At 38.5% G+C, this 12,022-nt stretch overlaps 1 protein-coding gene across 2 annotated transcripts in view; it reads right to left on the reverse strand.

Annotated features, from left to right (window-relative positions):
• Positions 1 to 12,022, reverse strand: part of RUNX1T1 (RUNX1 partner transcriptional co-repressor 1) — a 423,772-nt gene that overhangs the window by 660 nt on the left and 411,090 nt on the right. For both annotated transcript variants that reach the window (XM_030216468.1, XM_030216459.1), the window contains one exon: positions 1 to 1,165. This exon is cut by the window's left edge and continues 660 nt beyond it. In XM_030216468.1, the coding sequence (XP_030072328.1) occupies positions 893 to 1,165 (273 nt within the window). In that variant the 3' untranslated portion in view covers positions 1 to 892. The remainder of the gene's footprint in view (positions 1,166 to 12,022) is intronic.

A 12,022-nucleotide genomic window follows, 5' to 3' on the forward strand; every position in this document is an offset into this window, starting at 1 on the left:
ATTGTCATTATTACTGTTTTTTTTAAAATACAAAATTAATGAGTTGGAATAGACCAGATTGTCTTCCTCTGTTGAATCTTGTGAAAGTAAAAGAAATGTTAAAGGGTTAGTAGGGGGCAGCTGACTGATGTCAGGCCTGCCAAAAATACTAATTAACTTCAGGCTGTGTCTCTCATTTAGGTATTATAAAAGGATCCTCTTGTATTATGGCAATTTTTCCCTCTCTTTGCTGCTGTATTCATACATTTCACTGAAAAATCATCTTTCATTTTTCATTCCATTGACCTGGATATCATATTTCTTTCAGAAACAAGAAAAAAAGATGAACATCTGTGTTTCCTTCCAATCTGCTGCACATCTGTGCATTTTGTTGCAGGTCTTCAAAGTTCAGTCAGTAACCCACGGACGCCATTCATCTTCTTGTTAAAAATGTCTACTGCCGTGTCCAATGCTCATGCCCATGAGGAGGTTTTTTTTTTAATTTTTCCATTATTGTTATAGAGAACACTGACTTTTTTTTTTAATATTAGCAGTTTTGCTTTCAACAGCAATTAGCAATCCCTTGGTTTGCTGTTTGGTAAAGCATCGTGTTAATGAGGTCATCTAGTTTAAAATCCCAGCTACTGGAAAAATACCAGGGAGGAGGTCAAATCTATCACTTTGTATTATATTCACTGCTCTCTTTTCAGTTTTCTACAGAAAAGATATCTTTGTCAACCAAAAGAAGTCATTAGGACCCGTTACTGGCCGTCTGTGTGTTACTACCTCAAGATACATTAAGTCCTTTCCCATTGAAGTATTGAAAAATGATAGTTCAGTTCAAATCTTTGAGCATCTGAGGATGAGGAATTGGTTTTGTTTTTTATTTCTAAAGTCTTCAGTCAATCAAATTTTAACGAGCAGTTGTCTCTATGGTGGATGGGGTCCCAGGGGTGGTAGACCTAGGTGTGGCTGCTGGTGGTGTATCAATGGGGCTTCCCGTGCCACTGCTGGGTGTCACAGAGGAACTGGCTGCTGGTGTCTCTCCCGGCTGGGATTGAAGGGTCTGTCCACAGATGTGATGATGCTTCTCCCAGTCTTTGTGCTGACAAAATGAACCACAGTATCGTGCAGTGTTACAGCCACTGCAGGTTTCACTAGCCTTGCGGCCACAGTTCCAGCAGCTCTGAAAAAGGTGGAAGAAAATGTATATTAATCACGTGACCATGGGGATGAGATCACTGAGAATATACAATGAAACCTATAGAAATGCAAGGTAAAATATGCAAAATATACTAATTTCATGAATTTAGTTTTCAGTTCAGAACATTTGGAAATGTTTCTTTAATTTGCATTTTTCAAAAGTGAAATTCCCAATTTCCATACAAGGCTTTTAATATCTACTGCTTTCCACATTAAAGCATATGACTTATAAATTATAGTGATATCTCTGTACAGCTTGTCTAGGTCAGAAAGTCAATATTTAGGTCAATGCATTCAAAACTTCACTAGTATATTATAAAAGGCACAATAAACAGAGTACTGATAGAACTGAAAAATTAAATTGCAAAGCTATTGTTAGTAATATGTAATTTATCTGTACAATCAAGCATGGTGCTGGAAGATTGGAGGGTGGCCAATGTAACACCAGTTTTTAAAAAGGGTTCCAGAGGTGATCTGTGGAATTATAGACCAGTGAGCCTGACGTCAGTGCTCGGCAAAATGGTAGAGACTATTATAAAGAACAAAATTACAGAGCATATACATAGTAGCGAAGGAGGAGTAGTATAGCCAACATTTTGTCCTATTTTATTCCTAAATTGTTGGATATTCAATATCAAATGCCGTTAGAAATAGAAAGGGCTCACAGACAAGATCCAAAACAACAAAAACTCAGACCTATTGCGATGAAGATGTTACGATTTCCTCATGTCTTATAAAATTTTCAGATAGCTAAAAGTAAGTCCTCCTTAACTTTTGAAGGCAAGAAGATTTTATTTGTTCCGAACCTTGCTAAGGAATCAGCACACAAAATGAAGTTTATTTTAGCCCTGCGGCCCAAACTGAAACACACTGGCACCCAATTTTGCTTGTTATATGTGTGACATATAATAATGTTACTAAACATTATTCTGACCTGTCTGTGCTCCAGTTTTTTTGGGGGGTGAAAAATGCAACCATCATACATGACTTTCTTTTCTTAGTCAGATGATCTTATTTATTATCAGCTGTTTTTTCTCTTTGTGAAGTTTCGGCATATCAATGAGGGGCTGTTCTGACATCCTCTCCCGTGCCATTCTAAGACCTCATGTGTTCCAATGCTGCAGATAAGTTTGCTGTTAGTGTTCTTCCCCCCCCCCCAATGGGTCCCTTTCACAAAAGCGCGGGAGGGCTAATGCATGGGTAGTGCGTGCCCAATTGGCACTACCACTGGGGTAGTGCATGCAGCTGATGGTAATTCTGAGGTTGGTGTGCGCTGAATCCCGTGGTAGAAAATAATTTTCTATTTTCAACCGCAGGGGCATTCCCGGTGGTAACCGGCAGCTTACCCACGTTGACGTGCACTGCATGGTTACCACATGGGTAGCGCATAAGCCCTTATCACTAGGTCAATGGGTGATGGTAGGAGCTCAGACTGTAAATAGGCATGCGCTAGTTTTAATATTAGTGCAGGCCCATTTCCCGGCCCATTAAAAATAGCCTTTATCTCAGCAGTGGTAAAAAATGGCCCAGCGTGCACCTTAAAGATGCACCCACACTACTACAGGCTACTTTTTACTGTGGCTTTGTAAAAGGCCCCTATGTGTTTTTCTTCTGACTACACTATTGACATGAGAGACTGCTCCTGTGTACATGAGCATTTATTCTTGTTATTTTGGCTATTCTGGTTCTTGATTTATACTTGGTTTATAATGGGCATCCTTTTTCTATGTCTATTTGTTTTTCATCCTTAAATGATAAAGACATTTCACATCCCATAAAAAGGAAAAAGATCCTATTGTATTTTAAAAATTTGGAAGCAGATATCTACTTTATATATGAATTGCATTTGTCTGTGGCCAAAGCACAAAAATTAAGGGATCAAAAATATAGCCATTGTTTTGCAGCTCCAAAATTCCAATTATCTAAATACAGCTTTGACCCAAATGGTCGTTTGTCATAGTTACAAGGTACCATAGAAAATACTCCTATTAATTTATTAAACATCTATGCACCAAATAATCACAACCTAGTTTTTTTCAATAATCTTGATTTATTGGATTCTAGTTGTCATCATACCACTACCTTGATAGGAAGTGACTTAAACTTCCCATTTGACCCTTTTTAGGATCGTACTTCTAGCTGTCGCCTAGTGAAATTAAGAATGAGGTCTGCAGTATTGTCTCTGATGAATGCCCAAGGCTGGACTGATAATTGGAGACTTTTACACCCCAATGGTAAGGACTTCACCTTCTTTTCTAATCCACATCATGCCTATTCCAGAACTGTCTCCTTTTTAGCATCCAAAGACCTATTTCACATCTAAATGAAGCAAAAATACATGATATTTCTATATCAGATCACACAGCTATCTCCTGTGTTTTTAAATGGTCAACATCATTAGCTCATCACCCCACATGGAGATTTAATCAGATGTTATTAAGTGACAAAGAATATACCCAACATATTCTTATGGAATACCATGAATACTTCAATAGAAACTGTGCTTCTTCACCATCCCCACCTTTCTCTATGATTTGAGAATCCTACAAAGCCTGGATAAGGGGAGAAACTATTAGTTTTTTAGTACATAAACAGAAACATCATAGAATGCTTATTGATCAACAAAAGGCAGAAATTAAGCATCTTGAATCTATATTATATTCTAAACAAGACCAAGAAACTCTTCAGACACTATTAAAATTAAAATTTCAATACAATGAGGGAGTTATTTATTTATTTAGGGGTATGTTTACTAAGGTGCGTTAGCATTTATAACACACCTTTAAAGTTAAGGCACGTTAAACGCTAATGTGCCTATACATTTCTATGGGTGCATTAGCGCTAACGCACCTATAGCACACTTTGTAAACATAGACAGTTAGTTAGTTAGTTATGCATTCTTGTATCCCACTGTTATCCAAAAACAAGTTTGGTTCAAAGTGACTTACAAATTACATTCTGGGTAGCAGTTACAGTATTTGTTTACATTTACAGTTTAGTTATGTCTTATAGTGATTGTTTACAGTGCAGTTTATATTGTAGTTAGGATTTATAAGATGGTTTGTGATTAGTAATCAGAATAGACAGTGATGTCTAGATTAATTGTTAAAATGTATACTTTCAGTTCTTTTCTGAATTGAATATAGTTTGTGATGCTTCTTGTGATCTTTGCTATAGAGTTCCACCATTTAGAACCTAGGTAGTTAAGTCGGGCATGTAAATAGATTTTTTTAGGTTAGGTTTCTACAAGTTGGTAGGTGGCGAAGTAGGTAGCTTCTGGTTTCAGGATTTGCGTTTCTTGGTGATAGATCTATCAAGTTTAGCATGTACTCTGGTGACATACTGAATAATGTTTTGTAGATGATGGTGCTTGCCTAACAGAGATGCTCAATATGTCCAAAACTAATTCTGGCAAAATTAGTAACTTCTAGGCTTGAGAGAGTAGTCCCAACTTTAATACACAGCGATCAAGCTAGTTTCATCAAGGGTCATTATAGGTCAGACAATTCAAGGTTATTCTGCCATGTACTCCACTCAGCCTGATCAAGGTTTTCTCCTATTTTATCAGCCTCTTTGGATGCATAAAAAGGCATGTGATCGGGTTCAGTGGAATTATGTCTTATGTTTTACAACAGTTTGGTTTCCTGATTATTTTCTTAGTTTAGTGTGTTTATTATGCTCTTCTCCAACTGCAAAGATAGTTGCAAATGACAGCTGTTCTCCCATTTTTAGTTTATTTTGCGATACCAGACAAGGTTGCCCTATGTCGCCCCTTCATTTTAATTTGGCTCTAGAGTCTCTATTAGCAGCAATATGTCAATTGACTATAATTAAAGGTGTTACTATAGCTAATACAGACATAAAATTATCAACATATGCTGATGATGTACTCCTATATCTTTCAGATCTTAAGAATTCAATTATAGAACTAATTAATATTATTACAAGATTTTCTGCCTTTAAGGCTAAAAAGTCAATTGGGAAAAAACTGAAACTATGTCCCTTAATGATCCATGTACTCCTTTCAATATACCTCAGCATAATTTAAAGTGGATTACTTCAAATATTAAAGTAATCTATTTAGGTATTTGTTTAGGGGCCCTTTTACAAAGGTGCACTGAAAAATGGCCTGCGGTAGTGTAGACGCATGTTTTGGGAATGTGCAGAATAATTTTTCAGTGCACTTGTAAAAAATGCCTTTTTTTAATTTTTGCCAAAAATGGACATGCGGCAAAATGAAAATTGCTGCATGTCCATTTTGGGTCTGAGACCTTACCGCCAGTCATTGACCTAGCAGTAAGGTCTCACGCAGTAACCGGGTGGTAATGGTCTATGCGCATAAAATGCCGATTACTGCCCGCTTGCCAGAAAATAACAATATTTTCTGGCGTGCTTAGTGGATGCGCATCAAAAATGAAATTACCGCAAGGGCCATGTGGTAGGTGGGTGGTATCTCAAAATTGATGCATGTGGGGCGCATGTAGGCACCTACAAGGCTTAGTAAAAGGGTCCCTTAATGACAGGGATCTTCTATTGTCTTCTAATATTAACATGTCTAAAATCACATGTAAAGTGAAAGATATCCTCTCCCGATGGTCTCCCTTATATCCTTCTAGGTGGGAGAAATGACACCTTAAAAATGGTGGTGGTGCCTAAAACTACCTAAATATTAAGTATGCATAATTTTTCCACACAAATTTTACAAGTCACTGGAAATGTTAGTGAAACTTTTATAGCCCAATACATTTTATAGGATGGCACTAAACAAATTCAAATTGTCCAAACAATCTGGTGGAGTAAATTTTCCAGATCTTTGGAGCTATCATAAACTGTTTAGTTTGCGTCAGGTTTGTCAAAGGTTTTGTAGTTCTTGAGTCATAGATATTACTAGATAGCTATAGGTGGAAAACAATTTACTTTTTCCAATTCCATTGAATAGATCGCTAAGTTCTAAGCCCGACTCACAGCACTCTTTTAAAACTTTATCATTCTTAGATAAAGTTTTAACTACACCTTGGTCATGTATGTTCCATATCCCTCTTTGGAATAATCCTAATATACAAATAAATAAGATGATTCTTGATTGGATTTCATGGAAGAAGCTTGGAACTTGAGATCTGAATGCACTTATGCATAATAATAAACCCTCATGGTTAACTTTTTCTGAATTTCAAAATCAGTTTCACTGAGCTGATTCTTAATTTTTCAAATGGTTGCAGTTGAAATCAGCTGTGAAAAAAGGTATTCCTTTAGTTGATCTTAAAAATGGAACACCCTCTATTTTGTCTATTTGTACAAAATTTCTTGCTGCAGGACACACAGCATCTAAATTTTATAAAATGTTTAAACAACTGTCACAAGATAATCTCTCAACTCTTAAAAAAACCTGGCAATCTGATTTACAATGCACCATTTCTTACAATGCTCCATTTTGGGGATCAGCTGTTCAGCCCAGGAGATTCTGATTGGTGTTGGACGTCACGTGTAATCTGTGACTATAAAGCCTAGGATAAAAGAGTCGGCGGTCATCATATAAGCCATTAGCTTAAATTACTGTGGGTCAGTAATGGTCTCTTTTTTTGGATCGGGGCATAATAGTTTTGTCAGAAATGGTTCAAATTATTACTGCTTATGTTACAGGAGACTACCTTGAAACAGCATGTAGCAAAACATGGATCTATGTCAGTGATTATTAGTCTCCACCCCATATCATGGAATGTAGCTGAAAGGCTGATAAGCTAAGTATTACTCTTAAATAAGTTTGACGTATACGTTGAAGAAGTAATTGATCTGTATATAACAGAATAAATCAAGACTAAGATTAAGAATGCTTATGAAGGCAGTTAATTGATTATATATATATATATATATATATATATATATATATATATATATATATATATATATATATATACACATAAGAAATATTGAAATAAGTAAAAATATTTAAAAGATACTGATGGGATTGATGAGGATTACGGTACCACCTCTATAAATATGCTTGGCTCATGAAGAAATATTTAGCCAATTAGGAGGTGGATACGTTGATCTATTATGACAGTCTATCATCTAGACCTGAGGAATATAAGGGTTAAGCTATTGGAGAAGTTGAGTGTACAGAGAGACCATTTCTGACACTGGCATTCTTTTTGCTATAATACCTTTCATGTCTCCCGATCTTCTTCTGTTACTCAATCTTTATTCTTTTATACATCACAGAGCTAATTGGACATCATTTGGACATCATTCAAATCTCATTTCATAAATTCAGACTACTCTAAGATGTGTTGGTTTTGCAATAATGAAATGTGAAATAAAAGGCATTTAATATTTGAATGTTCTCATGTGCAATTGTACTTGAACTTGGTTTGGAATACTATTTGTAAGAGATTTTTCATTTAGATTTACAACTTTCATACAAAATAATTGTATTAAAAGATGTTATAGATTATTTTTCTTCCCAGGATAATCTTTTTTCCACCTACATTTTATTTGCTATAAAAATTATAATTACTCATTGGAAGTATTTAAAATTGGTTGTATATGATAAATGGTGGAATTTATTGTTACAGGTTTATAAATATGAAGCTTATTTAGCCAAGTGAAAAAAATAGAATATTAACATTCAATAAGAAGTAGTATTCTATACAATTGTATACAATTATTCATAACTTGATTACCTTTTGGGGCAGACTGACAGTGACCTTGACCCCTGGGCAGTAAAGGTCATTGGGTCCCCCCAGCTGCTGCCCACTGCTCCACCACTGCACTACACCCCCCCCCTGCATACTACAGCCCCCACCACCACAGTTGTTGCCCCCCCCTCCCACACACTCCTCAGTTCTGCCTTGAAGGGCCCTGGTGGTCTAATGTCTTCTTCAGGGGCAGGAAAGAATCCCACTCTTTCCTGCCCACTGCCACTACTCTGCCTGGCATCGCCGTGCTTTCAAAATGGATGCCAAGATTTCCTGTGGTGGTCTTGCGTGTCTTGGCATTCTCATGAGACTGCCACAGCGGCTCTGGGCAGAGTAGCAGAAGTGGGCAGAAAAGAGTGGGATTCTTTCCTGCCCTCCCCCTCCCCCCCCCCAGAGGCCACTAAACAGGGACCTTCAAGGTGGGACCAGGGAGGGCCCACTGAGGCTCGGGGGGCCATCATGTGTGTGTGTTGGGGGGGGGGAGAGAGAGCTTCTATGCTCTCAGGCACTGCCCCATTGCCCGAAGGGTCAGTCTGCCCGTGATGCCTTTTCTTTAATATTCTATGCTTTATTGAATTTCTTTAACTTAGTCTATGACTGAATTATTTATTTTTATTATGATGCTTTATATCATATGATATTATAAGGATTCAGTTCATTATGATTTGTTTTAACTGTTATCGAAATGTTTTCTCTGTATAAAATTTTTTAAATAAAGAAAAAAAAGACTAAATCTATGGAGGTAGGATTCACATGATAGTGCTCTAGTATAAAGAAGATCACTCCCAAATGGATGATGCAGTTCAGCCTCCTTGCAGCAGGGAGCATTAGTTTGCCAAGACAGTGGCTGAGGCAATTGCTTTGTCAGAGTGGTGGGGCTCAGATCAGGATGGAGCTAAAAGCCCTGAAGCTGAATAGGGCAGTGAGGCCCCAATACAGAGGCCCTAGGAGGAGAGAAGCTGCCCTGTAGTACAAGTGTTCCCCTGCAGATGTGCAGTGATCAGGACCTTGTTAAGGTAAGACATTGTGCTATTTGACTGAGACTGGCACATTATGTTTTGAGATCTGGCTGAAGCCAGACCTGGGACTTGGAGAAAAACCAAGAACTTAGTCTTTGTTTGGGGCATGTCAGTCCAATCAGCCACAGACTATGTTTGGGCCGGTCGGCCAGAGGCCTTCTTGAGACTGTGTTTATTGAATGGCGGAAGGTTTTCGAACTTATGTTTCTGGCCCTGTGAAGTAACAGGCCTCAGGACTCAGGTAAATAAATACAGTGCACTCCATTTAAGTGCACGTCAGATAAGTACATGCTCTGTTTAACTGCATGCCGTACTTCGGTCCCATTTTTGGCGCCATCAATTTCTATGGGGACAACCTTCGGTTTAGCGCACCACTGATAAGTGCAAGATTCGCTTATATGCATGGTTTAAGACCGCTCCTCTGCAGGAAAGACTCCGCATAAGCGCACGCACGGAATATGGAAGCCGATTGGCATGTGAAAAAGGGGCGGTAAATTTGAAATCTCATTGGTTAACTGATACAGGCAGAATAAGCAAAAGAATGTTGTTAGAGTGTACACTGGAGTCATCATCGCGCAACTGTAAGACTTTAACACTGGCTGAACAAATAGAAGTTCTTTAAAAAATTAGAAAACAAACACAGTCAAGCATCTATTGCTAAAGAGTATGGTGTCAATCCCAGTCAAATTTCACGTATCTTGAAGCAGAAAGACCAGCTTCTGAAAGACTGGCAAAAGAATATACATAGTAACATATACATAGTAGATGACGGCAGAAAAAGACCTGTACGATCCTCGCTGGAAATGTAAACAGGTGGGAAAAGCTGAGGATGTAGAAGATGCTCTTCTTTGGTGGTTTTCTCAAGTCAGTAGCAGACAGTTTCCTGTCAGTAGTCCATTGCTTATGGAGAAAGCTAATCATCTAGCTGGAAGTCTTGGACTAACTGAATTGAAAGCCACTGTTGGATGGTTGGAAAGATGGAAGGAGAGGAACAACATACAATTCAAGAAACAGTATCTGTTGATTACGATCTACAAACAGCTGAAGACAGCACTGATGTCCAGATATGTGCCTACACGCAGGCAACGGCTGATGATGAAACAGATGATGAAATGAGCAGCGAGGCACATGCTGACAAAATTCACCAACCTCCTGTCACTTTTGCAAGAGCGCTGGAGAGTCTCAACACCGTGCGGGCCTATCTGGAGGCCACTGGATGTCAGTGCTATGACAGTGTTTACTGTCTGGCAGACGTAGTCTATGGAACTCACAGACACAAGAGTGTACAGAGGACTATGACTGATTACTTCAAGTAAGCCGAACGTCAGTTAACGGAGACTGTATAACGTCAGTTAACGGAGACTGTATACTGTATGTATAATAAACAGTACTGTACATAAGTTTATCAGATGTCAAGCTTCTTTGGGTCACAATGATTAAGTGCACGCTCCGGTTAACTGCATGTATTTCTTTGGTCCCAGACCCTTGCACTTAAGCGGATTGCACTGTACTTATTTTTGCTTGTATCTTGTTATCTGGCTGAGTTGTTCCACTGGCCAACCCTCAACCCTCGCTCAGGGTATCTGAAAGAGACTACAGTTTATATGATAAGATCTGATTTTAAGGTCTACAGAAAGTGTCAGATAGATACTGGAATAAAGTCAACCACTGAAAAGACTTGACAGACATGAAAGACACAGGGTTGTCAATCACTGGCAGAGATCCACAGGTTGATCATATTAAAAAAAAATTATACATGTAGGGTCCTGTTACCAAGGTGTGCTAGCATTTTTAGCATGCGCTAAAAATTAGCGTGCACACTAATGTGCACATATGGGTGTCTCTAGCATTAGCGTGTGCTAATTTTTAGCACACGCTAAAAATGCTAGCGCATCTATAGCGCTGCTTAGTAAACAGGGCCAAAGTTAGTTAACTGTCTTCATTGAAAAGTATCCTAATGCCATATTCATCCTTTGGTCTTTTGGAACTAGAACAGTTTGGCAGATGCAAAAGTGGATATTGTCCAATAGTCGATGGCTCCTTCCGATTGAAATCAGATGTTTTCAGAACTCTAGATTCAAACTGATTAAACACACAGACTAAACCAGGTAATTACTAATGCATGTGTTAGGGACTTTTTGATTTGCAAAATTGTTCACATCTTTGAAAACACTTTTAAATAAGTAAAGAAAAAGAAGGAATTACCAAACGGAGAAACAGATGTTTTTTTGGTAGCTCAACTGCGAATTCAGACTCCTTGTCTGATATCACCTGGTTTTGGTTTAGTTCCTGTGGTTTCAGTTTAATTCTGCCTAAACTTAGTTCACTTTTGGGCATGTCAAGTTCCATTATTGCTAGGGGGCCAGATTATTCCAAAATTTGTGTTCCTGTTTGAAAGTAGAAATGTAGGCACCCATTTTTATAAGATTATGGGCCCTTTTACTATCCTCATAGGTGCCTATGTGCGCCCAATGTGTGTCAATTCAGAGTTACCACCTGGCTACCATGTGGCCTGGGTGGTAATTTTGATTTTTATGTACGTCTGCTACATGAGCTGGAAAATAAATTTTTTCTGGAGCGTGGCGGAAATTGGGTGGTAATCGTCATTCTACGCAAGTAGACCATTACTGCCCGGTTAACACGTGAGACCTTACCGCTAAGTCAATGGGTGGAAGTAAGGTCTCAAGCCCAAAATGGATGCACGCCAATTTTTATTTTGCCCCAATAAAAGGCCTTTTTTGCAGGTGTGCTGACAAATGGACCTGCACACATCTAATACACATGTCTACACCAGTGCAGGCCATTTTTCAGCACACCTTAGTGAAAGGATCCCTCAATTAGCTGTTAATGTGTCAGTTAATATTGCACTAACAGTGTTGATGTGGAAATTAGCAAGCAATACCTGCACACACAGAACATTGCAGGGAATGGGCAGAGCCTTGGCAGAGAATGAACAGAGACTGCACCTTACAGTGAATGTGGAGGTAATTACTGTTACAGCAGTAGACAACATAGCACAGTTAACATCATTGCTTATTCCTGGGATAATGTTTAACACATTTGGGATCTTGTCAGGTACTTGTGACTTGGATTGGCCACTGTTGGAAACAGAATACTGGGCGTGAT

This window comes from Microcaecilia unicolor, chromosome 1 (assembly GCF_901765095.1).
Source record: "Microcaecilia unicolor chromosome 1, aMicUni1.1, whole genome shotgun sequence".
Classification (NCBI taxonomy): Eukaryota; Metazoa; Chordata; class Amphibia; order Gymnophiona; family Siphonopidae; genus Microcaecilia; species Microcaecilia unicolor.